Source organism: Patagioenas fasciata, chromosome W, assembly GCF_037038585.1.
Source record: "Patagioenas fasciata isolate bPatFas1 chromosome W, bPatFas1.hap1, whole genome shotgun sequence".
Lineage (NCBI taxonomy): Eukaryota > Metazoa > Chordata > Aves > Columbiformes > Columbidae > Patagioenas > Patagioenas fasciata.
In genome coordinates, this window is record NC_092559.1 from 62,360,957 (window position 1) to 62,387,582 (window position 26,626).

The 26,626-nt window shown below is 39.7% G+C and overlaps 1 protein-coding gene across 2 annotated transcripts in view; it reads right to left on the reverse strand.

Annotated features, from left to right (window-relative positions):
• Positions 1-4,074: 4,074 nt before the first annotated feature.
• LOC136114665 (protein ARK2N-like) overlaps positions 4,075-26,626 on the reverse strand; it is a 74,976-nt gene continuing 52,424 nt past the window's right edge. The window contains exons 3-5 of one of the 2 annotated variants that reach the window (XM_065860099.2): positions 22,084-22,266; positions 19,005-19,131; positions 4,075-7,106 (exon numbers count right to left, since the gene is read on the reverse strand). In XM_065860099.2, the coding sequence (XP_065716171.1) occupies positions 6,917-7,106; positions 19,005-19,131; positions 22,084-22,266 (500 nt within the window). In that variant the 3' untranslated portion in view covers positions 4,075-6,916. Of the gene's footprint in view, positions 7,107-10,471; positions 10,551-19,004; positions 19,132-22,083; positions 22,267-26,626 lie in introns of those variants that run through there. The other variant, XM_065860101.2, reaches the window with a different exon arrangement.

Consider the following 26,626-nt stretch of genomic DNA (forward strand, 5'->3'; position numbering starts at 1 on the left):
GGGCAAAAGGATGCTGGGACAGTGTGGCAGAATGCAAAGCCCCCTATCCACCCCCCTCCTTCAGTATGGAAGGAGTAGGCACATCTCCCTCTCTCTCTGCTATTTGAGGCTAACAGCTTCTTTTGTTTGGCCCCAGAGCACCCTGGCCAGGGCCATTAGGAGAAGGGAGTGCCAAGGCGCCAGTGAGCCGTTGGGCGCCTGCGGCCAGTGTGGGGGATGTTTGGAGGCTTCAGGGGCACCCCACAGCCAGTGTGGGGGTGCAGAGAAGCTTCTAGAATGCCTACAGTCAGGTCTGATCAGCCAATATAAAACAGGACTCTCATTGAGACTTTGCCCATTGTCGCAGGTCTCTCGGAGCACGAGCGAGATGCTGCTGCCGAGAGCCCCCCCTCCCCGGGACGGAGACTCCGCTTGCCTTGCCGCCACGTGTGTGAGTAAACTTCTGGCAGGACTGCGAGTATATTTATACTTTCTGTGCACATATGCACATGTAACTTCCCATGCTTAATACAAGCACGTATAAAATTATTTCCTCGCACAATCGCGAGTGAATTTTCCTCCCGTGCTTCCACATAAGCATGTGTAACTTTCCGTGCTTAATACAAGCAGGAGTAACTTTCTGTGCACATATGCACGAGTAACTTTCCATGCACATTTGCATGCGTACTTTAAATTATTTCCTCGCACAATCACGAGTGTATTTTCCTCCCGTGCTTCCACATAAGCACGTGTAATATTGCGTGCACATTTGCACGTGTAAGTAAATTAACCCTCGCAGGATTGCGAGTGTATTATAAATTTACCCTCGCGGAATCGCGAGCGTACACTTTCCGTACTCACTACAAGTACCTGTATCTCTTTAAGAATAATCCTGCACCATGTTCAGGCAAGTGTGTACTCTTCCTGGACTCAGAGACGGTTCCGGCATTGTTTTGGGTGAAGCCACGTGCATGCACACTGTGGACCGCCTGTTGTATTAGTTGCTGCCCCTTAATAATTTTCCTCAACTGATATCCGAACCTCTATTTAAGTCACTTTTGGAGTGCTAAAACCCTGTTTCTCACCGGTTTAATAAAAGTTGTTTTGGACCCTGTTGTCCCTTAAACTAATCTCGGGGTGCCTCTGTGACAGACAGGAATTAGTAGGGCTCATTTGGAGAGCTTTAAAGTAGGTTTGGAAGGGGAGGTGGTTTTAGTCAGGCTTGCACCAGTGGGCCAGCACTCTAGAATTGATTAAGACCAGTAGGCTTCCCATACCCCTAGGATGAAATCTGTGTACTCAGCTCGCTCCCTGAAATGCCTGTACACCAATGTGTGCAGCATGGGGAATAAGCAGGAGGAGTTAGAAACCTGTGTTCGGGCAGGAGATTATGATCTGGTGGCAGTTACAGAGACATGGTGGGATAGCTCACATGACTGGAATGTGGTCATGGATGGCTATGTCCTTCTCAGGAAAGACAGGACAGCCAGGCGAGCTGGTGGAGTTACTCTTCACGTGAGAGAGCAACTACAATGTATTGAGTAATTTCTAGAGGAGGATGAGGAGCGAGTTGAGAGTCTTGGTGTGAGAATTAAGGGGTAGGCTGGCATGGGTGACACTGTTGTGGGTGTCTATTACAGGCTACCAGATCAGGGTGAGGAAGTTGATGAGGCCTTCTACAGGCAGCTGATAGCAGCCTCACAGTCACAGGCCCTGGTTGTGGTGAGGCATTTTAACCACCCTGATGTTTGCTGGAAGGACTACTCGGCCGGCCAGGCACAGTCTAGGAGATTCCTCCAGTGGCTTGACGATAACTTTCTGATGCAAAGGGTGGAGGAGCCGAGTAGAAGAGGTGTATTGCTGGACCTCATACTTACTAACAAGGAGGGTCTGGTTGAAGCGGTACAAGGTTGAGGGCTGCCTTGGTTGCAGCGGTCATGAAATGGTGGAGTTCAGGATCTCGTGTGGCAGGAACCGAATAGCAAGCAGATTTGCAACCGTGGACTTCAGCAGGGCAAACTTTGGTCTTTTCAGACAATTGCTAGGGGAAATCCCATGGGCAAGGCTGCTTGAAGGTAAAGGGGCCCAAGATAGTTGGTTAGTGTTCAGGGGTTGCTTCTACCAGGCACAAGATCAGAGCATCCCAACACGTAGGAAGTCAAGGAAGGGAGCCAGGAGACCTGCGTGGTTAAACAGGGAGCTGATGGGCAAGTTCAAGCGGAAGAGGAGAGTTTACAGATCATGGAAGGAGGGCCTCCTTAGAATTAAACCTGGCGAGGGGGGTCAAGGACAATGGGTTCAAACTGGAACACAAGAGGTTCCACTTAAATTTGAGAAGAAACTTCTTCTCAGTGAGGGTAACAGAACATTGGAACAGGCTGCCCAGGAGGGTTGTGGAGTCTCCTACTCTGGAGACATTCAAACCTTCCTGGATGCATTCCTGTGTAACGTCATCCGGGTGTTCCTGCTCTGGCAGGGGGATTGAACTAGATGATCTTTCGAGGTCCCTTCCAATCCCTAACATTGTGATTTTGTGATTCCGTGAAACTGCATCCCTGTGATGCTCTGGAGAGAAAGTACAGCAACTGACATTCACAGACAATGACCCTAAAAAGGAGAGGGAAAAGCAAGTAGTTTTTCAGCAAATGGAGGTGTTGCACTCAACTAAGAACAGCATTTACAGATTCTCCTGAGAACTGGGGAACTAATTTGCTTAGTAAAACCCTTTCAGTTCTCATTTTAAGGTAGACAAACTACAATTTCAGTCACAAAATTTATCTGCATTGCAATGATTTCACCAGGGAAAGCAACAGAAAATCTAACCTGTTTGGTAGCTTTTGTCAGTTCTTATATTGCCCCAGAAATGACAATTCCCGCAAAGCCAAGTGGCTCCTACATAAAAGCAAAGCAGCCCAAGCCACAAGAGATGTGCTGAGTGCCACAAGAAAAAATTTAAGCTTTCCATTCAGTGTATCCTGAAATCAAAAGACTCTGGGTATCTCTTGTTGATTGAGATACATCAGCTCTCCTCTTCCCACATCTGCATCAAACTCTAAAGCACTGTAATCCCTCAGCTGGTAACATACTTGAAATAAAATCAGAGTCTGGTGTCCACCTCCACAACCACCACCAGACCCAGTATTTGTATTTTCAAGTTTCACAAAAGCCAAGAACTCAGTGGAGCTGAAAAGCCAACTCACTTCACTCTTGTTATCCATCTTGACATTTAAAATACATGGATAAATGGTTCTCCTTATTTGCACCACTGAGAGCCTTCTCACATGATAAGAACAACAGAATTAAAGCAAACTCCCTTATTTAGCTGAAAACGTAATGGATTTTATTATTATTATTATTCCTGTTTCCATATTGGCTATGAGAAGACTGGCAGGCAGCGAGACCTTAAGTTTAGCACAATGGAGGTTCTCCACCGTTCAGCCTGGCACCACCTCTCATGGTCTGTGAGGACCTCCCCAGTGCTTCATAGCTAGTCTACACATCCATTTCAAATGGCAGTAGATCTGAGCTTGACGGCACTACCTGGTTCCATGTGAAAATCCAAGTGCAATATTGGTCTCTTAGTCAAACAGTCTCACTGACTAGCAGAAGACAGTTGCAAGGATGGGACAAGGGGATGCAAAGAAATACCAGTATGAAGGTTACTCAGGCACCTGAAGGACTGCAATGTGTAGGGAGATGGAAGCTGCACAGAAACCACATCCCTCAAAGGGATTCTGCAGAGCACGATGGACAGCGGCCACTCATTACTGCTACCTGTGCATCCCCTACATCCCCCACTTGTGGTACAGGGAGAAGTGGTGGTCCTGCCCTGTTCTGGGAGATAAAAGCAAGCTTTTGCAGTCAGGAAATCACATTTACATTCTGGATGTGCAAAATTAAATGCATTACAACAGTGCTGAAATTGGGCAGTTGTAACACATTCTCAGAGCTTAAGGCTTTATTTTGGAGATGTAACAAAGAGCAGCGTATTGAATGGAAGTGGGGAAAAAAAAATCCCAAACAAGTTGTTATTGTTTAAATAATACAGTCTATTTTATTTTGTCTTAAAATAGTTTAACCTTTATGCTACAGACTTGTTTCAAAAAACAGAAGGTCTCATCTTGCACCAAAAATATATATATTTTTATATATATATATATATATATATATATATATATTCCACTCTGGTTTATTATTATTTTTTCTCCAAAGACCATTAAATACTAGATGGAAAATGAGAACTAAATAACAAGGATTGAGAAGAATAAATTTTTTCAACTAGAGTCACATGTTTTAAACATTTTTATTCTAAGCAATGATTTGTCTTCACTAAAAAAGATTCGAATTTGATGCCTCAGCAATTCAGGAACTGCTAAACCATGAAGGGCTTGAGCTAATGCACACTGAAGTCAATGGAAAGCCTCACATCAACTCCAGTGGGTTCTGGATCAGGCCCCAAGTCCATTGGTTCTTAGCTATACAACAGCTAGCATTTCTCTTTCCTGCTGAAAAGAGCAAAACTGTCCAGGTACATTTTGTTCTCTTAAAAACCAAACCAAACAAAAAAAAAACCACACAAAAAAACCACACACAAACCACCACCACCACAACAAAACAAAACAAACAAACAAAAACAAACAACAACAACCCCCCCCAACAAACCAAATAACAAACCAAAACCACACTTCCTAGCTATCCAGTGATTGCAGTTTTCAGATCACTACCCTTTCAAATTTGTTAGAAATAAGAGAAAATATATAGTGTTTTAAATAAAACCTGCATCAGACTACAATACATGAATTGTTTAAACAAACACAGTGCATAACTAAAGGAAGTTTGGTTGGGACACAGTAATTTTTATATATACATGGATGTCACATCATATACAAACTGACAAACAAGAATTAGTTTGCATTTTTCATGGAAGGACTACAAATGGGTCCCTGCAGCTTTCTTCAAAACTGATCTTTAAAAGAGTTTGTGAAACAGGAAAAAGCAGCCACACTAAATCACTGTTCCAAAGTTACCTTTACAGAATATGTGGTAGCCCACTAAAATGACAGTTGAGTTGCATGATTAAAATACGAGGAGAAAAGACTGACAGCCACTACTGATATAGTGCCCCAATAGGACAGGGCTTTTCCCTACTGCAATGCAAATGGGTTCCATCCACATGCCGCTTCCTCCCTCTCACCCCCCAGAGAAAGTAATCAGTCACTAGAAGCACCCCATACATTTTTCTGGCCATACAATACACTTATGTTCAATGTTTTAGAAAGCTTGAAATTGGAATATCAATACCTTACCAAGTTGTTCTTTAAAGTGCAGTCATAACCGTTCTGCTTATTAAAGAAAAAGCTGTTTGTTACTAACTTTACCACCACTGCTGTTTTTTTTTTCCTTTAAATTATGTGACAACATTGTTCATTTTATATTTTCTTTTTCCCCATAGATAAAATTATTGGAAGCCAAATAAATTTAGAAACCAGCCAACGCAAAAAGAAAACAGAACTTCCCATGGCCTGACTGCTCCCTGTTCAGCCTTAAATAGCAAAAAATCTGATGATAGAGCTGTACAAAATTCCCACTAGAAACATTTTGAATACAAAGGAAATTTTAATTGCACAATAGACATGAATATCATGTGGTGAAGGACTGATCTTTGGTTTTTGCCTTGAGAAAAGCTCAAAATGACAGATTTTTCTATACACAGATTTTCCACATGCATTACAGAAACTACAGCCTGCTAAAGTACATAGATCCACTGATTTCGGTAAATATTCTGGTAGAAAGTGTTTCCCAGATCATACCTTAAAAAACAATTGCAGAAATAGGATAAGAAACATGACCTAAAGCCGGGAAAGTTGTGCAGATCTAGTTAAAAAAAACAACAACAATCAACCAAACAAACAAACAAAAAAACAAAAAAAACCCCACAAACAAACACAAAACCGCCACCAAAACAAAACAAAACAAAACAAAACAAAACACAATCTTAGGCCCTGATCCTGCAACATCTTTTAGGACAGAGTTTTAAGCACTTGAATGGCCTTGCAAATTTCAGCAAACTGTCTGAGCTTTTGTTGTTGTTGTTGTTGTTTGTTTTTTGAGATGGTCAATGAAGCAAATAAGCGACAGTAGAAATTAGGACTATGAGCAAAATGTTTTGCTTCTCTCCTGCTCCAAGCAAGACTTGGAAGACTTTAAAAAGGAGAGGGATGCTGGGCCTTTTTATTATTTTTCATTTTCTTGTGCTTTTGCAATAATTGATTGCTAGTAAGTCAATCACTCATGTTACTATTTTAAGCTGTAACAAGCTGTGGGAAGCGATCAGTGAAACACAGTAATCAAGTAGACAGAAGACTCAGCACTGAAAAGAGTGTAAACTATAAATTCTATGGAAAATAAAAATCCTTTAATTAAAAGCTGTTCAGTGCATATGTTATGGGCCATTTGTATTTAAGACAGTCCCTCCTGCTGGTAACATAACCACATCAGCTTGGCTATAAATACTCTTGGCCCAAGTTCCACTGAAATCAGTGAGGACACAGCATTTCTCAAAATCACTGATGCTCACACAGCAAAACAGTAGTTTCTACTAAAAAAATCAATATATTGATAAATTAAAAATGTTCTGAAGTTGGAGGTCAGAAAGGGTTTGCACACAGTTATTTCTTCAGATTAACACAGACACAAGTTAGTAACTGTAGATGTGTTTTAAATTTGGTGCTTTTGGGTTTTAATTCTGGGAGGAATCCTCCTTTGAGAAGGCAAAACCACTTTAAATGATATTGAAATTATACCACATTCTTATGGAAATTAATAACTTAATGAGTTTGAATTTTGTAATGCCAAGAACAGGGCTTCTGAAGCTGAAGCTTTAACAATGCGCCACAAAGGGGAGCAGGGGTGGAGACAGAAACACAGTGACACTGCATTACAGTAGATATTTACGTCTGGTATCCTCATCCAAAGTGAGGTCTACTACTTCTGGGGGTGAAGACCAATTCTGCTGCGGAGTCACAGTTGTCCACGATTGCGTTTGCTGAGTGTTAATGTACTGTGAGCCTGAGCTGTGCTTCCAAGAAGATACACTTTGAATCACACCTCCCCTGGGATGCACACACCTGTAGCAAGGCAAAAAATACAAGGGATTAAAGCTACTATTGGATTCAGGCACAAGGTTCTTAGCTACAGTGGTTTATCACTTAAGCATCTTGTTAACATGTCCCTCTCCAAAATGTCTTAATGGATTTTCCATTTGTAGAGTCCATGACATCTTAAATACTCAGTAACATAGCTAAGACTAAACTTAAATTTAAACTTGGGGGTGGTGGTGGGGATTAAATTATTTTTAAGAACTGAATTCTGCCACTGGGTGTAAAATGTGTGCATTTTTATGCACATATCCATATATGCATGGATCCCAAGGATCTTGAAGAAGTCTGCCCCATCATGTGTAGTACCATGTATTATTCAGAAGCACAGTTTCCTGCTAGCAGTTTTACCCACTGGACTTTTAAAAAGAGAAAAAAAAAATAAGTGAGGCTTGATGAGACAAAGATAAAAGCTATCTTTCTATATGAAATCAAAACCATGTTAAAATAAGGACATAATGATACTTTCATTACAATCATTACATCTTGTAATTACATTATTACAGCCATTACCCTTGATTTCTCTTTGGTCTTCTTAACTAAAATTTACAAACATGCTGGGAATGGAGAAGAGGAGACTGAGGGGTGACCTCACTAATGTTTATAGATATATAAAGGGTGAGTGTCACGAAGATGGAGCCAGGCTCTTCTCAGTGACAACCAATGATAGGACAAGGGGTAATGGGTACAAACTGGAACACAAAAGCTTCCACTTAAATTTGAGAAGAAACTTGTTCTCAGTGAGGGTGACAGAACACTGGAACAGGCTGCCCAGGGAGGTTGTGGAGTCTCCTTCTCTGGAGACATTCAAAACCCGCCTGGATACCTTCCTGTGTAACCTGATCTAGGTGTTCCTGCTCTGGCAGGGGGATTGGACTGGATGATCTTTCGAGGTCCCTTCCAACCCCTGACATTCTGTGATTCTGTGAAATGCTCACTGATAATAGTATAGCCCCACTTCAGCAAAACATTTAAGCTTCCAGTGATTGTAGTCAAAGAGACTAAATCATATATTTAAAGACAAGCACACACTCAAGTGCCTTGCTGAAGTGAGGTACATATCTACTTATTTGCACAGTATTTTTACCTATTATATTAATGATAGATAGGTGCTGATTTAAGTACAAGCTAACAATAATTAGAAAAAACAAAAAACAAAAAAACCAACCAGCCAAACAAACAAAACAAAACCAAAACAAAACAAAAAACCAAAAAACCAAAATGAAAGACAGACTAATTTTGTTACATGATGAAGTGATGACAGGAATTTACTGGAGTCTTTAGGATGGTCACTCCATTACTAGTTGCAAATTTTAAACAAGTGCTAGGAAAACTTTTCACCTAGAGCTCCAAAAAAATATTTTGCTCTTGTAAGCACTGGTGGTGGTTGCAGCTGTTCCTGGCTGCATACATATGCAGGAGATATTTGGCTGCTGGGGTAACCTTTTCCTGTTTCTTTATAAAGGCACATGCATTGTATTTCAGGAACCCAGGCTTTCTGCACTGGTCAAATATCCCTGGCATTTACATTTTATTTGTTTTGATTTAAGGTAGAGCCATTTATTTTCTCCAGAACTAAGGTTATGCTCATCTCTCTTGGTTCTGGTTAGAGATAGAGTTTCATGAAACAGAATGAAAAACCTCATTCTCTGAGCTCTAACTTTTCTGAATATAAATGTCTCATTTCCTTCTTAGATATGCTATTTAGTTTTAGATGTGATGTTCTGAATGACTTTTTTATTACTTCTTCAGTATTAAAAAAACATACTTAAAGTAGGTATCTACAAATAATTAGTAATAAGAGACTGGAACTCTAACAGATGTAGGGTGTGTTGTTTGGTTTTGTTTTGTTTTGTTTGTTTGCTTGTTTGTTTGTTTGTTTTTTAAAGCTTCCTTTTAAGAAAAATATTTTTAAGCATAACTGACAAGAAAAGCTCGTAGCCAAAGCTAACTAAATACAACATTTGGTCTCAGGTACTATGGTCCATTGTTCTGATACAGAACAATTCTCAATGCCTAGGCAAAGATAATACTAAATTTTCTGCCTGAAGATGACAAAAAGCAAGATATAAATTATCTCACAGAAATGATACCTTGCAAAAATATAAGTGTTTTTCCTCAAACAAGTCACACAAGCAGCCAACAGCAAAATGTTCAATCAAACATTAGTTTAGGGAACACGCTTTCCAATCTGTAGCTAAGATACCAACTAAAGGCAATCAAAAAAGGAGGGGCAAAAAATAAAAATGGGAAAAAACAGAGGAAGAGTGTTTTATACACATGCATGATAAAAAATAATAATCTGACAAAAATTAAACAAACTGAAAAACTGTCACAGTTTAACCCCAGTTAGCAATCAAAACCATGATAGCTGCTCACCCACTCCCCACCCCCAAGTAGGGGAGAGAGTCGAAAGGGAAGGGAAAAACTCATGGACTGAGATAAACACAGTTTAATAAAATAACAAAATAATACTAATACTACTATTACTACTATATATATATATATAATAAAAGTAAAATATAAAATATAAAATAAGTTATACTCAATGCAATTCCTCATGAACTCCATCTGCACCGAGCAGCCAGTCCTGGGAAGAGTACCCTGGTCTTAAACAGCCGATCCCAAACAGAGAGAGTGAAAAGGCCAAAAAGGCAGAAAGCCCCAGAGGTTCACTGTAAAACGTTGAACTAAAAGAACTCCTGAATGGAACTCAACTGGAATGGAACAGAACCAGAACAAGTCTCATGAGACAGAAAACCCAACTCCCATTAAATATGAAGCATGATGCTAATTCTCATTGATCAGCCTGGATGTCAGTCAAGGTCTGTCCCATCCATGCCTCCATTCCCAGCTGCCTCACACCTGCAGACAGAAAGCCCAGAAAGACCTTGGTCTCCCAGACAACAGCTAAGATAACAGTAAATTTTTACATTCTCTTCATTCCAACTCAAAATCACTGGAAAGTTACTTGAAGAAAAACATTAATTTTATTGCAGGGTGCTATCTTTTTATTCTCAAACTAAATCTAAACAATGACTGTGCTAGCTACAAAAAAAGAAGAGTTTCTAACTTCACAGAGAAAATTAACTCTATTTCAGTCAAACCAGGACAAAAACGTGACTTGGTGTCCTAAGTAGATACCAAGTAATATTCCAGTGATGACAAACAACACCAATTCACTAGCAATCTGAAAAACTACAGATGATGGACAAACTCTAGGGTATCACAACTCACACCAGTCCAACAACAACAAGGAATATGGAACACAATAAAAATCCATGCAAGCAAAAGAACTGAATCCAAACACCATGCTAACTAAGCATGCAAAAAATACTGATCGAAAACCTGAACCTTTTCCAAATGACAGCCCTGTCAGAAGCCCATCAGTACTTCATAACTGCAAGCCTAGACCTGCAAGAGAAATAAAATTCTAAATAGGATTTGAACAACTGAAATGTGTGAGTATTCAATGGAGCCAGTAAGAACTAGTCTTTGGGAGATGGTATGTGGGAGATTTGAGGGATTTTCTTGAGGTTGTTGTGTGGATGGGTTTCTATTAGATGGAGATTTATTATTGAACTAGCAAGGCCCAAAGGAATTTCAAGGCCGCTTCAAAAAGCTGAAAACAGGACCTGCTGTGGGAGTGAGGAAGTTCTACAATAACAGGGCCTCAACATGACGTCAATCAACAGACCTATTAGCAGTGAGACTCGGGTGTGTGGACAGCTCGTGAACATGGACAATATCCAATCAGTTAATGCATGCTTGGAGCATGGACGCATGATCAGGAAATAACTGCATATATAAAGAGGCTTGTCTCTGTAATAAATGGCTTCGCTTGAATTCATATTGGATTGCGTGGAGTCCATGAGTTTTCGCCCTTGCAATGGTAGATGGTCACATGAACAAAGGAAAGCACAAAAGTGTGCTTTATTTCTCTCTTCGCTGAAATTATATCGGTCTGCATCTACTAAAACTGATTTTAAACAGCAACTCTGCATTTACTTAACATATCCATTCTTGTACATGGTAAATATCACTGAAGCAAGCAGCACAGAAAGCTTTTGAACAGGGGATCTCAAGCAGAAGAGTTGTGTGTACATAGTGCTAGACAGATTTACATGAACTAGTACTGGAGAACAAGTCCACACTGCTTATCATTAGGACAAAGATCCTCCAAGTCCTTAGTCTGCTGGGTAAACAGCCAGGAGAGCTACTTCCTAAGGAATTAGTATCTTCCAAAAGAGTTAGCCATGCAAGGACTTCCAGTATTCTAAAAGTGAAAACTAAAACTCTCTTCCTTAAGCACCTTAAAATTTCCTTTTTTTCTCATTTAGTAACACTGGATTGTGCCCTATACTGGTTTTGGTTAAAACAAGACCAATTCTCTGTTAGTTAGTTTTCCTTTCAGCTAGATTCTTCTAAGTAACTGCATTTTTCTGAAGTTGGCTACATGTTTTTTGGACAGCGTTTGCTCCAGAGCTGATAATGCCCAATGTTTACAGTTTTACTGAGCTAATGATAAGCAGAAAAGGCCCAGGTTTACATTTTACTGCTATAGCAGCCAAGGCCACTGGTAAACTTAATGTATCCCATAAGTGAGGGGGTCATACTTGCAGGGAGGGGCAGACAGAACAGGTGACCCAAATTGACCAACGAGGTATTCCATGCCATCCATGTCATACACAGTTTAAAGCTGGGAGATCACAAGGGTCTCGTGCTCTTCACCCATGGCCAGTGTCTGAAGAGGACCCTGCCTGTTCTCCTACCTGCATTCCTGATCCCAGTTACAGTCTGTGCATCCCTGAATCCAGTTCCTGTCTACTGCTGAGTCCAGTCCAGCACTTCCTGGTGCCCCCTGCGGCAGGCAGCTTGCAACAGCTGCTGTTCTACTCCCAGAAATTCAATACTGGATTTGTCCTGGAGAGCATCTGCCACAGTTTATTGTCACCCTGCAGTAAACGGTGACAGACTGATTGGTGCCCAACGTGGGGTTCAAAAGTGGTAAAATTTGGCACTAAAAAGGGGTAAAATTTGGAGATTTAGGTGTTCTTACAGCTGTGATGTACTTTCAATTTTCTTGGCACAGTGTCAACTCATAGGGTTGAGATACTCGCAGGTCTGTGTGCTTCAGACATTATCTAGTAGTATTAAAGCAGATAGAATTACATTGTTTTAAAGATGCTGTGGCATAAGTTGTATCAGTTACTCTCTACAGTGTGTTCTGCCGTACCTTATTTGTGCTGGGTGTATTTCACTAATAGGTTCATGCATTTTATTACATCTGGAAACTGGATGATGGTGATGATTTTACTGTGTGGTTTGGCACTGGTTTATTTTATTATACTCCAACTGATAATGAATTTACACTCATTACTGTTGTATCTAGAGAAACCTCTAGTAGAGATTAAAGATAAATACATCTATGTGTTTTCTAATTGGACAAGCCAATCTATAGGAAAGCTAACTAACGATACATTTCCTTTCACGTTAGGACAGATTACAGATGTTTTTGAGAGCTTTGAATATCCTTGGAGCTTTGACCGTACTTTGTCGGTATTGTTAGGTTTGCTGAATGTGTGTCAGTTTGTGCTAGTGATAAGAGAGATGAGGTTAAATAGGATTGCGTCTTTTTTGACTCCTGAGACTTGTGTTGCATCTGCTCCAGTCTTGGCAACAGGCACGGTTGGCCGCTCCAAACGGAGCAAGGCAGCAAAGGCTACGGCTACAGCCCCCATAGCTACCGCCCCCCCTACCCCGATGGCTGCTTCTTCAGCCTCAGTAACTGCCAAGGCAGCTCCAGCTCCCACAGAGAGCGAAGTTGCCAAGGTCGCTCCCTCCCCGACCGCAGACACTGTTGCCTCAAAGACTCCATCTACAAAGACTGACAGGGCAGCTACTGTACTCCCCCACACTGGGCACTACTGCTGCTGCTGCATGCACAACAGTCACTGTAATTATGCCGATGCCAGTGACAGTCATTTAGACTCTGGAAATAAATCCAGAGATGGTGAGCTCATATCAGCATCAATTGCCAGTTGTAAGAGTCACAAGAACGACTGCTTGTGCTGCGGATGATTGATAGCCAAGGGGCATCATCATCAACACAAGGAGGAGAGGAAGTGACCACCCAATCCTTTTATCCAAGTGAGCTGAGAAATATGTTACTTTAGTCGTCATGAAGGCGAGAATGTTGTAGCCTGGCTGCTCCAATGCTGGGATAATGGAGCTGAAAGTATGGAAGTAGAAGGTGGCGAAGCCAGGCAGTTGAGGTCTCTGTCAAGGGATTCCACCACTGATAGGGCAATTTCAAGAGAGAACAACTCCACCACCCTATGGAGTTGACTCCTGACAGCTATGAAGGCAAGATTTCCCTTCAAGGAAGATGTTATATGTAATCCAGGGAAATGGAATACTATGGAGAGAGATGTCCAGTTCCTGAGAGAATTAGCTGTGTGAGAGATCGTCTATTTTGGACCAAAGAGCCAAGAGGGGACAGACCCAGATAAAATCCTTTGTACATGACCTATGTGGCACAGGTTTGTATAAAGCGCACCACCTGCATATGCTAAGTCATTGGCATCAATGATCTGGACAGCTTTAGGTGAAAAAAACATTTCTGATGTGTTTAAGCAGTTTCAGGACTTTGAAGACAGCCTTGCTGGCTCTCTACGGGCTTGTGTCTCTGCTGTGGAGAAACTGTGTGAAAAATCTGACAACCGGTTCAAAAAGCTGTTGTAAGAAATCAAAGCACCCGGAGAAGAAATGTTCCATTCATGACCTATACAAACCTATGTTTCAGCTATTAGGAGAAGGCGTTTCCAATCTCAAGAGAGAGGACAGAAGCAGTCTACAAAAAGAGGCACACTGTGGTTCTTCCTAAGTGAGCAGGGAGAAAACATGAGGAGGTGGCATGGAAGACCTACCTCAGAACTTCAAGAACGAGTATGTGAGATAAAAGGAAAAACTCTAGGAAGGTGGCTGCTCCAGTTTCCAGAAGGGGTAGAAGAGATTCTGATGCTCTTGAAGGAACCTCTAATTGACACCCAGAGACTGTGCAAAACAGGAATTAGAGGTGCCCTGCCTCCAACCAGGTGGAGGAAAGGGACAACAGAGTTTATTGGACTGTGCAGATACGATGGCCTGGTACAACACACCCCCAGGAGTACAAAGCTTTAGTGGACACTGGTGCTCAGTGCACAATAATTCCCTCAAACTATAAAGTAATACAATCCATCAGTATTTTTTGAGTGACTGGGGGACCCCAGGAACTGACTGTTGTAGAGGCTGAAATGAGCCTAACTGGAAAAAACTGGCAAAAGCATCCCATTGTGACTGGTCCAGATGCTCCGTGCATCCTTGGCATAGACTACCTCAGGAGAGGGTATTTTAAGGACCCAAAAGGGTATAGGTGGGCATTTGGTATAGCAGCTGTGGACACTGAGAAAATTGAACAGCTGTCTGCTTTGCCTGGTCTTTCAGATGACCCTCCTGTTGCAAGACTGCTGATGGTTGACGATCAGCAGGTGCCAGTTGCTACCACGACGGTGCATCACCGGCAATATCGCACCAATCGAGACTCTTTGATTCCTATCCAGAAGTTGATCCGTCAATTGGAAAGCCAGGGTGTGATCAGTAAGACTCGCTCACCTTTTAACAGCCCAATTTGGCCGGTGCGTAAGTCTAGTGAGGAGTGGAGACTAACTGTAGATTATCGTGGCCTGAATGAAGTTACACCACCACTGAGTGCTGCTGTGCCTGACATGCTAGAACTGCAATTTGAACTGGAGTCAAAGGCAGGCAAGTGGTATGCTACAATTGACATTGCTAATGCATTTTTCTCTATTCCTGTAGCAGCAGAGTGCAGGCCGCAGTTTGCTTTCACCTGGAGGGGCATCCAGTATACATGGAATCTCTTGCCCCAGGGGTGGAAACACAGTCCTACCATCTGCCATGGACTGATCCAGACCACGCTGGAACAAGGTAAAGCTCCAGAACACTTGCAATATATTGACGACATCATCGTATGGGGCGACACAGCAAAAGAAGTGTCCTGGTTTTGTTAAAAACAAGTTTCTCTTTTAGTGAATTTGCCTGTCAGCTAAAGCCTTCATATTAGCTGTATTTTCCTGGAGAACCAGATACATGTTTTGGCAAACCTAGCAATGGAATGCAAACTTATTGATAAGCACGGATGGACCATCTCACGAGAGGGGCAACGAGAAACCGGTGACCAAGAAACTGATCAACTGTGTACAACATTCCATTCACGTGAATACTTCATATAAAAGTGGGAGATCACGAGGATCTCATCCCTTTCCCTTTTTTCCTTTTCCCTTCTGCTTATGGCTGACATTAGGAGAGGACCTTGCTAGTTGTCCCTGCGAACTGAGGTCTAGTGAGAGACTGAATCCAGCCCCGGTTGGCTACAGAGTCTAATCCAGGACTTTGGGTGCTGGCTTTGCAGTTGCTGAGACTTTCAAGATTGGTTTTGTATATTTTGTATTATTTTCTCTATTCTTATTAGTAGCATTAGTAAAACATTTTTAATTTTTCCAACTCTCTTCTCTCTGCACTTCTTTTCCTCCCGATCACCTGTCCTGAGTGGGAAGGGGGGAGAGGGAGGGGCAAGAGGGGGAAGTGGGGGGGAGAGGAGGTTAACAATACATCTGCCAAGGTTTTTGTTGTCACCCCGCCATCTTAACCCTCGACAGAAGTCTTTGAGAAAGGTGAGAGAATAATTCAGATTCTTTTGGATGCTGGTTTTGCCATAAAACGAAGCAAGGTCAAGGGACCTGCACGAGAGATCCAGTTTTTAGGAATAAAATGGCAAGATGGCCGTCGTCAGATCCCAATGGATGTGATCAACAAAATTGCAGCAATGTCTCCACCTACTAATAAAAAGGAGACACAGACTTTCTTGGGCCTTGTAGGTTTTTGGAGAATGCATATTCCTGACTACAGCCAGATTGTGAGCCCTCTCTATCGAGTGACTCGTAAAAATAACCATTTTGAGTGGGGCCCTGAACAACGACAAGCCTTTGAACAAATTAAGCATGAGATAACTCATGCAGTGGCCCTTGGGCCAGTTCAGACTGGACTAGATGTTAAAAAATGTGCTCTACCCTGCAGCCAGAGATAATGGCCCTACCTGGAGCCTCTGGAAGAAAGCATCAGGAGAAACTCGAGGTCGTCCCTTAGGTTTATGTTCTGTTAAAAACCACACTAAAGGCAATGGGTGGTGGAACCTTCAAAAACTGGGATTCACATTTAGCAAAAGCCACTTGGTTGGTCAACACTAGAGGATCAACCAATCGAGCCGGGCCTGCTCAATTAGAAATTCTACGTACTGTGGAAGGAGATAAAGTCCCTGTAGTACACATGAAAAATATGTTAGGAAAGGCAGTCTGGGTTACTCCTGCCTCAGGCAAAGGCAAGCCCATTTGTGGGATTGTTTTTGCCCAAGGACCTGGCAGCATTTGGTGGGTTATGCTGAAGGATGGAGAACTTCGGTGTGTACCTCACGGGGATTTCATTTTAGGTGAGAATATTCCATACTTAACTGCATGATGTCAATTGCTACATGATGCTATATGCCATACAACAGTGTTCAATAAGTGTCTTTCAGATCAAGACAGTGATGATGAAACCAGAGCTAGCTTCTTCGAGTGGCACCTGACAACTTCTTCAATATCTTTAACACACAAACCGTGGGCATGAGATACACTAGATATAACATTTTTCCTGCCCTGGGAGACTGTTGTGATAAATGAAGCTTAAAGTCATTAACTAAATGAACTTAATGAACTTTTCAAAAGGATGGCACATGGACTAAGAAAATGATGGATTACATCTGTGTGTATGTATATATATATGGTAGAAGTAATTAACTAGAATGTATTGATAAGGCCTAAGCATTTCGTGAATGGTATGGAATAAGGAGTGGAATGTCCTGGTTTTGTTTAAAACAAGACCAGTTTCTCTTTTAGTGAATTTTCCTTTCAGCTAAGTTCTTCTAAGTAACTGCACTTTTCTGAATTTGGCTGCATGTTTTTGCAGACAGGACCTGATAATGGAAGCAATGGTATACAGAAGAGACCCAGGTTTAGACTAATTGCTATGACAGTCAACGTTGCTGATAAAAATGCACGTCCCATAAGTGAGAGGGATGTACTTGCAAGGAGGGGCGAACAGAACAGGTGACCAAAATTGACCAAGTATTCCATCCCATCCATGTCATACACCCTGTAAAAGTGGGAGATCACGAGGGTCTTGCTCTCGTCAGCTATGGCCAGCATCTGAAGAGGATGCTGCCTGTCGTCCCTGTGATCTGAGGCCTGGTTCCAGACCCTGCATCCAGTTCCAGTTTGCTGTAGAGTCCAGCCCAGGACTTCCAGGTGCCTGCCCTGCAGCCGCTGGAGCAGTGCTGGCTCCCCTGCTGAGCTGTGCCAGGAAATTCAAGATTGGTTTTGTATATTTTGTATTATTTTCTCTATTTTATTAGTAGCATTAGTAAAGCATTTTTAACTTTTTCCAACTTGCAAGTTTCTCTCTCTTTTCCTCCTATTGCCTTTCCTTGGTGGGGAGGGCTGGGGAGGGGGTTAACTGAGAGCATCTGCCATGGTAATGGCATGTCACCCTGTAGTGACAGATTTGTATATTTTGCATGATTTTCTCTCATTATTAGTATGTAAATAATGTAAAGCTTTTTTAAGTTTCCAGCCGGTAAGTCTATCTCCCTTTTCCTCCTTTTCCCTTGCTCTAGTTAGGGGTGGGGGGGGAGTAGGGGGATGCGTGTGTGGTTAATAGATCTGCCACACTTTATTGCTGTCTTGCAATAAATGGTGACATGCCCACACTATCTGTACAGTTTCCTGCCTGGGAAATTGGGTCCTGCACACCTTCCTTCTTCCTTTCCTCAAAAAAGATGCGGTGAAGGGACAATGCAGCTCTGTTCCTTGTCCCTTCATATCCCTTTTCTGCCTCCAAACATCCACCAGGTGGCAGACTAGTTTTGGAAAGAGCTTGTCTGTGTAATAATGTTTTAACTTGCTTTTATTCCACCAAATTATCCCTCCACACTATATGAAAATGCCAGTCTTGTTCAGCTTCGTCATAATAACTTAAGGCAAGGAAAGATCATAGACTAAAGATGAAGAGTAACAAAATAAATTCCCATTGAGAACAACAGCTGAAGCACAGCTGGACAGCTTTCTATCTGAGCTTGAGAGAAACCTCTGTCTTCCTTACCCTCATCTACTTTGGGGGTTTGAACTCTCATCTTGAAATAAAAACAATATTCATAAGGATCTAATTTTTAATCTAATGGGGCTATCATATGACATTAGCCATTGAAAAGTTGATAATATTTTTTCAGCTACTGATTCATTAAATAAACTGGAAGTTAATTAAATGGTTAATATAAGTGAATATTTAGAATGGAAACAAGAACCCACATAAATATTTTGTTTATGTATTAGCATATCCACACTATGCCCTTAAAATCTGAATTCCTAACAATAGTTCCTGATGTATATAAATTTGCTATCATCTCAATATTTGGTATTTTAATACTACATATGTTTAGCCTGTTAATGTTTGATATCGAATCACAAGCTTAATCTGAATACTTATCGAGTTGGTTGGTAATGTTCTAAAGAAAAACACATTCTGATATCACTGTGACCAGCAGAACAGAAAAAACGAGTGCAATGTTTGCTACCTTTTGGACATCAGTCATGGATGGATGACTACAGAAGTGGAAGTCAGCAGGTTTTTTTCTTTATTAATTTTGGCAATACAGATATTCTCATAAAAATGAAAAAAATACTACAAGTGCGAAAAGCAAGAAAAAGGAATTGATACCTGTTTTGTTCCTGAACTCCAACAATCTCTACTTCACTATCAGAAGAGGCAATATTAATTTCTTCATTGATCTGGGCATTACTAGAAGAGGTTTTGTCACTTGCAAGGAAGCCTGGATCCAAATTACCTATAGATTGGGAAAATGTAAATACAGTCAATGTTTAACAGCTTACACAACTCAGAAATCAGCTGAAAAAGGAATTTCCCAAGCTAACAAAAAAAGACTGAAACACTGAAATCGGAAAATCTCATTAGATCAAGTTATTCAACTTTCAGGTTCATCATCTGATACAGGACAATCACTGGATTTATCCAATCTCGATAGCTCTAGTGATGGTGTTATCACACAAATGTGAATGAAGTCTGACTATTGCATCATGAACACTTGATGTAATTAGGCTTTCCATTTGTTATTTTACAACAATGCTAAGAGTTAGACTGTGCCTAAACCTCTGAAAAAAAGAAACAAGACAATCTATTGTCAACAAATCAAACTCAGTGATACTGTGGCAATCAAAGCCTATAGGCTGGACAGAAGCATCACACACACCAAGGAAAAAGATTTTATTCTCTTTAAAAAAAAATAGGGGAAGGTGGTCAATGACAAAAAAAAACCAACAACAAACCCATCAGTTTCTGGTCACACATCTGCTCTAACATTATTACAAATACTTGAAAAAAAAAATCTGTTCTCCATAAGTTCCATCTACAGCAGTGTTGTTCTTTTATTACAGTACCTCAATACTATCTACTTCATCAGTCTGTCAAACAACAAGTCCTCTCTAAATACTCATGAGTGTGGTAGGTTTTGTCTTTTCTGCCAAGTACTGCTAAGAAGGTTCTTCACCACAATTAGTGAAGCTGTATTGTGACATGGTATATAATATTTGCATGGAAAACACAAGCCAGTCAGAATTATTATTTGTTTTACAGAAAATAAATAACTTTTTAAAATCAATTTAAGTAACATTTTTTAATAAAGAGGGAATTTCTACTTTTATCTTTAAAAAAATAATACTTCTAATATCTCTCTTTAGCAGTAACCTGGGGGATGCTAGGCAGCCCTGAAGCAGATGAGACTGTCTAATTCTTGGAAACTGCTTACTCAGCTGTATTACACAGAGGAAGAATCATTTATCAAGCAGGAAATTTGAGATTAGTTTAACATATTATGTATATCTAGTTTGACTGGACACCTCTTCAAAGATGAGAGGAGGCAGTTAGCAATAGGACAAGGGGGCATGGGCTTAAACTCTGCCAGGGGAAATTTAGGCTAGATATTAGAAAGCAATTCTTTGCAGAGAGAGTGGTCAGGCATTGGAGTGGCTGCCCAGGGAGGTGGTGGACTCACCGGCCCTGGAGGTTTTTAAACTGAGATTGGACATGGCACTTAGTGCCATGATCTCGTAAACGGACTAGAGTTGGATCAAGGGTTGGACTCGATGATCTCTGAGGTCTTTTCCAACACAGTCGATTCTGTGATTCTGTGAATAATGATCCACAGAATTTCAAAGGTGTGCAAAAAAGCAGAACTGATTATATCCCCAGATAGATCAAGAGAATGCAGAGAGAAATTAAACTTAAAAGGTCCAGGGAAACCCTCTAATGACTGCTTAAAGTACTTGGAAAAGATGCAAGCAAATTGAGGGGCAATATCTGATCAGGGTTAGCATGGGAAGGAAACCTGTGTGCTACTTATGCACCCAAAGGAGGAGTTTCCTCCTCACAAGACAAAAAAAGATTTGTCATCTGAACTTAAATTAATAGCCCAGGTAGAGTTTTCCTAATGTTACAGTTCAGCTGAACATTTCTTGGCAAATATCACTGACTGCCAGAAAGTCCCAAAATGGGTCATGGATATTTCTTTAATAGAAGTGGTTGAGCACATTGTGAAACATGAAATGGAAGTGCTCAGAGGCTTTGATTCATATGCTGGTGATGCAAACCAGAAGCTTTACGTGATCGCCACCTCAGTGATTCGCATTGTCCTGTTCCTGAACGTCACTGCTGCTACAGCACAGGTAGCAGAACAGCAACATGATCCTTAGTCATTGATTCACACAAACTGGTATGGATATCAACTTGCCTTAATATGACATAATAATGCATTAATGACATACCACCATTCTGCACCCTTTGCTAGACAGGGTAATGTCTGGCAGAGGGGCAAAGCAAACCACCTCTTAAATAGCCCCCAAATGAATCCCCAGAAGTATAAATGAGAGCCCCAAAAGAGCTTTCCTATATTACTATAGCTTTAAGTTGAGACAACAAAAAGGTAATTAACAGTAGAGAAACCATGATTAACAGAGTAAATATTGCAACAATAGCTGAGTATAAATCAGGATGATAGCATTCAGCCTCTGGCCATACAAATTTAATGCCTAATAATATGCCTATGTTGTTAATTTATTTGCACAAACATTAGGATGACACCCAAAGGAGATGTTTTGCTTGCCCTACAGCATCAGGGTTTGCAAAACAGCCCCAAATATTTACTTGTGCACAAAGATGTGATAGTGTGTGCTAATAAGATTTTTCACTTAGATAAAGCTTATGTTGTTATTTTCCCATGGGAGCACATCATTTAATGTCCGTTAAACTAGATAATGGTCTGAAGATTAAATTTGGGAATGAGACGAAATATTTGAAAATTCTGCTTTGCAAATATGCAATCCTAGACATGGTAAGAAAAGGCCAGTATTGACAAAGTTGCCATCAGAAGTGTACCAAGGCTACAGGGCTCTGGTGTATGCAGGAAGAAAAAGAAAATTAGTGAAAAAAAGACATTGCAGGAATCTTTGTCAATTTTTATCAGTTGTAGTTGGAATACATGTCAGACCTTTTTAATAAACACCTATACTGTTTTATTGCCAGAATCCACACAAGGAGCTTTAAAAAAATAAATATAATAAATAATATAATATTAAAAATATTAAAATATAATAATTACACATTTGAATTAAAAATAAATATAAATTTTTTAAAATAAATAAAAATTACAAAAATACTAAAAGCAAGAAAGGGAGAGAAACCGAGATGCTGGAACAAGCGTCAGAGGAAGAGAATTTAAACAAACCTGTATCAGCACTCAGTTCATCTAGCAGTCCTCTTGTTCTCCAGGTAGAGCCCGAGTCTTGATTTCCTAAAGAATTATTGTGCTCTTGAACTACTGCAGCTGCCAACAGATTGTCCACATTTACCACTTCTGGGTCTGAATTTGTGTCTGATATATCATAATGAGTTATAATTGGAGGTCCACCTGCAAAAGGAGAGAGAAAAGCAATGTAGATTAGAAGTTGGTATACTGTGAAAGACACCTTTGAAAGTACAAATAATTTGTTTAAGGATTAATGCAATCTCCTACAGGAAGCTCTTAAAGAACTATAAGTTATATGAATTATTAAGCTTCAGTTAATGAACATAGTCTGAGATTACAGAGACACTTTAACCTTTGCAAATACAGAAAACACAAATGTAAAAACCCCCACTTTTATCAACATATCAGTTGTGTATTATTTTTATATTAACACATAAACATGTCCATATCTGACATTACATTTATAATCTTAAAAGGATAAAACCTTCAGTTTAAAATAAAAAAATAATAAGTTCCAGGACATTAAATTTGGCAAGATGAGACACTTAACTATAAAATTTTACAAAACTCAAGTGAAAGTTTACATTACTTCAGGGTTGATTGAATAAAACTAACTTTCTGATATGACTGATCCAGTGACAATAAATTTAACATTAAGCAACTTTCTTTACATAACATTTACCTGTCAAGGACAGGGAAATTTTTCAAAATGGCAATGTTTTTTGGTTTTTTTTTTTTTAGGATCAAGAATAACAAGAAACAAAACTATAATGTACAGTGATAAATATGCTTTTAATTCAATATCATTACCATATCAATCTTTGGCCATCAAAGTGAAGGGGAAAAGAGGGAGAGAAAATTGCTTACATTATTCTGAAATCTATTATTGAGGAATAACAAAAAGCTATTTTTGGTCTATTTTGTTAGGACAGACTATTTTCTTTGTGAGGAATTAAAATCACTTATAATTGCAAAGCATGCTAAAAACAGAAGAGCCTCAGAAAAAAAAAGTCAAATTCAAGACAAAGATTAATGTGGAAGAAGAGAGAAAGGATAAATATTGTAATTCTGAAAGGATGCACATTTTAACTCAAATGCCTCATCTCAGCTACAGCTTAACTCAGAGTGGATGTAAGTGGTTGGAGTTCTCACTCCCCAAATGACAGAATCAAAACTTTCTTTGGACCAAGACTTCATCCACAAAAATGAGTATGAAATAGAAAAAAAAAGGTTATGCCAAAGCTCAGCTGTTTTGCTACTGCGATTCTTTAACTCCAAGGAAGTTCTGGCAGTTGAGTGTTAAGCAGGAGTCTTTTGTTATGGATATGATATATAGAGGGTATAATTTGTATGGGATAATATAAAATAATCATAAACTAATAATGTGTTTAGGAAGACAGGACCTTCAGAATTACAAAATTACTAAAGAAATCTTTAAAAGTCACAAAGAGTGAAATGGAAAGACTTTTCAGGAAAGACTGATTTCTTTTAGGAGTGTTAAGTAGCTGTTGAAAACAGAAAGAACATGATGAACTAAAAGTTTCAAATTTAGTTCTCTGAAAAGCTGTTTCTACTGATGATTTTAGAGGAGAATTTTTGCTTGTTTTGGTTTGGCTTTTTTTTTTTTTTGTAACTTGGTCATTGAAACAATTCAACCCACTATTTTAAGAAATGCCTATTTTGTGATTAGCAACACACTTCATTAAAGAGTGACCATATTGCTTAAGTCATACTAAAGAACAGTTTTGCAACAAGGTATGAAGAAATTCACAAAATGTTTCTGATCAGACCTGCCTTCAAAACAACACTTTCATAAAACAGTGTTATATTACAAACTTAAAAGAGACCCAACAAAAATAAATAGGTAGTATTAATGTATTAAAAATCAAACTGTTCACAACATGAAACACTGATGATTATGACTGTAAAAGAAGTCCCGATAATTAACTGAAAGGCAATCTTTGTCTTTTTAAAAGACAATTACAAAATAATGGAATACCAAGTTCAAAATTGAGCTGGTTGATGTTCAGTGAATTATTTGTGAAAGTCAATGATTAAATTACATGCAGAAGTTACAATTGTACTGAATCATGAAAGGCATGTTTTCTTTCAGTCTTATCAGAGTTCAGCATGAACATATATAATGTGATCTATAAAAATAAATAGTCAAGTGCAGAAGATACAAGAGTCAAGTACAATATTGACTATTTGACCATCTTTTCAATAGGTTATATAAAGTTTCAGGAGCTATGTACTGTTCCTTCAGGTCTCTGTTTCTCTCACTTCTTACTAAGATCTCCAAAAGCAAAAGTGAAATTTGATTTTAGATAGATGTGCCTACACAAGTAAAATTTAACTTGGACAAAAGGTACCAATAGTCTCAAGTCAAAATTGTACCACTCCTACATGTATAATCATGCAAAAATGTATAATAAATATATATACATGCAGAGTGATATTCTCATCACCTACCCATAGAAATAACTTGTGTGAAAGTCTTCATCAGTAGGAAATACAAGCATACGCTTGTTATCTGTAGCTCCACTCTTGTATCTTCCACACTTCCAAACAGCACACCTCATAACTTAGCTTAAATTTAGTATACATCAAACAGACAAAAATATTTTAAATATAATTTTACTACTGTAATGACATTTCTCAGAGTAATAGCCAACAATTTAACAATCTGGAAAAAACAAGCTGCCTATTTACAAAGCAATCACAGCAGAGATCTACTTTTGCTTTTCTCAGCCTTGATTTTCAGGGTCAAATTTGAAAATGAAATGTCCCTGACAGCAGGGTTATCCATACCTATCACCAATAGATGACCAACGAGGCCAAAATAATGGCCATGACACTGCAACAAATCCTAGAATTCCCAACATGTATAAAAGAAGGAATAAGCAATAAACACCTACATGTGTTTAAAAATAAACTAACCAATAAATAAGTTGTAAACAAGTACAACTAGATGAAAATTGCAGTGAAGACATAAAAAAAATCCTCTAAAAATCGTCCATTCCCAGAAACCGATTTCCTTTTTAAGTGCTACAAAGATTGGACAGGAGGGGTTAAATTTGGAAATAAATAATACTTTCCTGGGCAGCTACATGATCATCCCATAATGTGATGCAAAATGAATGCATGGTACCAAGAAATAAGGACAACTAGCTTTGGCTAAGAAATAAATGAAAAAATGTTTTAAGGTTGAAAAGGTAAAAGGATTAACTACAACCACAGTCATAATTTTTATCTGCTTTTGTTTAGAATGGAGCCACTCCTTGTAATAACTGACTGTAACAGGATTTCAACAGATAGAAAAACAGACACCAAAACAAGCCATGCCATAATCAAACTTTAATGTAGCACAATTAAGAGGTTCCCTGGTCAGTACTTTAAACAATCTATTTAAGAAAACAATCACATCTTTTGAGAAGCCACGGTATCTTGTAGACATAAGGAAGTTATAGTCAGGTGGGGACTGGTCTCTTCTCCCAGGCAGTTAGCAATAGGACAAGGGGGTTTCTTGGATGCCTTCTTGTGTAACCTCATCTAGGTATTCCTGCTCTGGCAGGGGGATTGGACTGGATGATCTTTCGAGGTCCCTTCCAATCCCTAACATTCTGTGATTCTGTGAACTGTAAAATTTCAGCTGTAGGTTAAAAGCAGTGATCCTATAAGCACTGTACCTTTGTGCTGAAACAGCTGTACAGCAGTACTTTATCATAGGAAAGAAAATATATTAGTTAGCAGAACCTGAATGGAGAATTTAGTCCTTTAAGTCATTATTTCTCTTTAGCTTTCTTAAATTTAGGCATGTAGCGCCAAGCTCATCACCTAAACTCCCTCCCACTGTAGCCAGAGAGAGGAACTTCAGAGTCCTGTAATCTCAGCCTGAAAATTGCAGCCTGGAGCATCATGATGTCCCCTCCTTCCCCAGTAAACATAAAGAGCTTAGAGAACCACCTTAGACAAGGCACCTAAATTTTACACTGCCGAAGTTCAGCAAGATGAATTCCAGCCTTAGGCATGGGATTTAAACTTCACTATAAGTAGTGGAAAAATACTGAAATCTCCAGGACTATCCTGATTGCAACAATTTCAAAATTAAAAGCCTGGTGGTCTGAATCACCCTCTGGAATCATCTGTGTCTTTGCAATGCGGAGATATGGAGCCTTATTTAGGTGTGAATATCACCCTAAGCTTTAAAACACACAGAACAGGTACAATAATAATAGCAATAACAATTACAGCACTTTATTCTTACAAAAAGCTTTCCATTAGTGGATCTCAAAGAACTCTGAGGTGGTTATTAACCTCCTTTTACCTATGGGGGAAACTGAGGCAAGCAGAGATTTGCAGCTTGCTCAAGGCTAACAAGCAGAGGAGCTCAGCTTTGCTGAAAACAACACTCCCCTCAAAATACTGAGCTATTTTTAACTGGCAAATTATTGAGGCGTTTAAAAATAGTGTTTAGGAATCCTTTTCTGAAACATGCAAAAGTTAAAAGGCGATGCAGAGG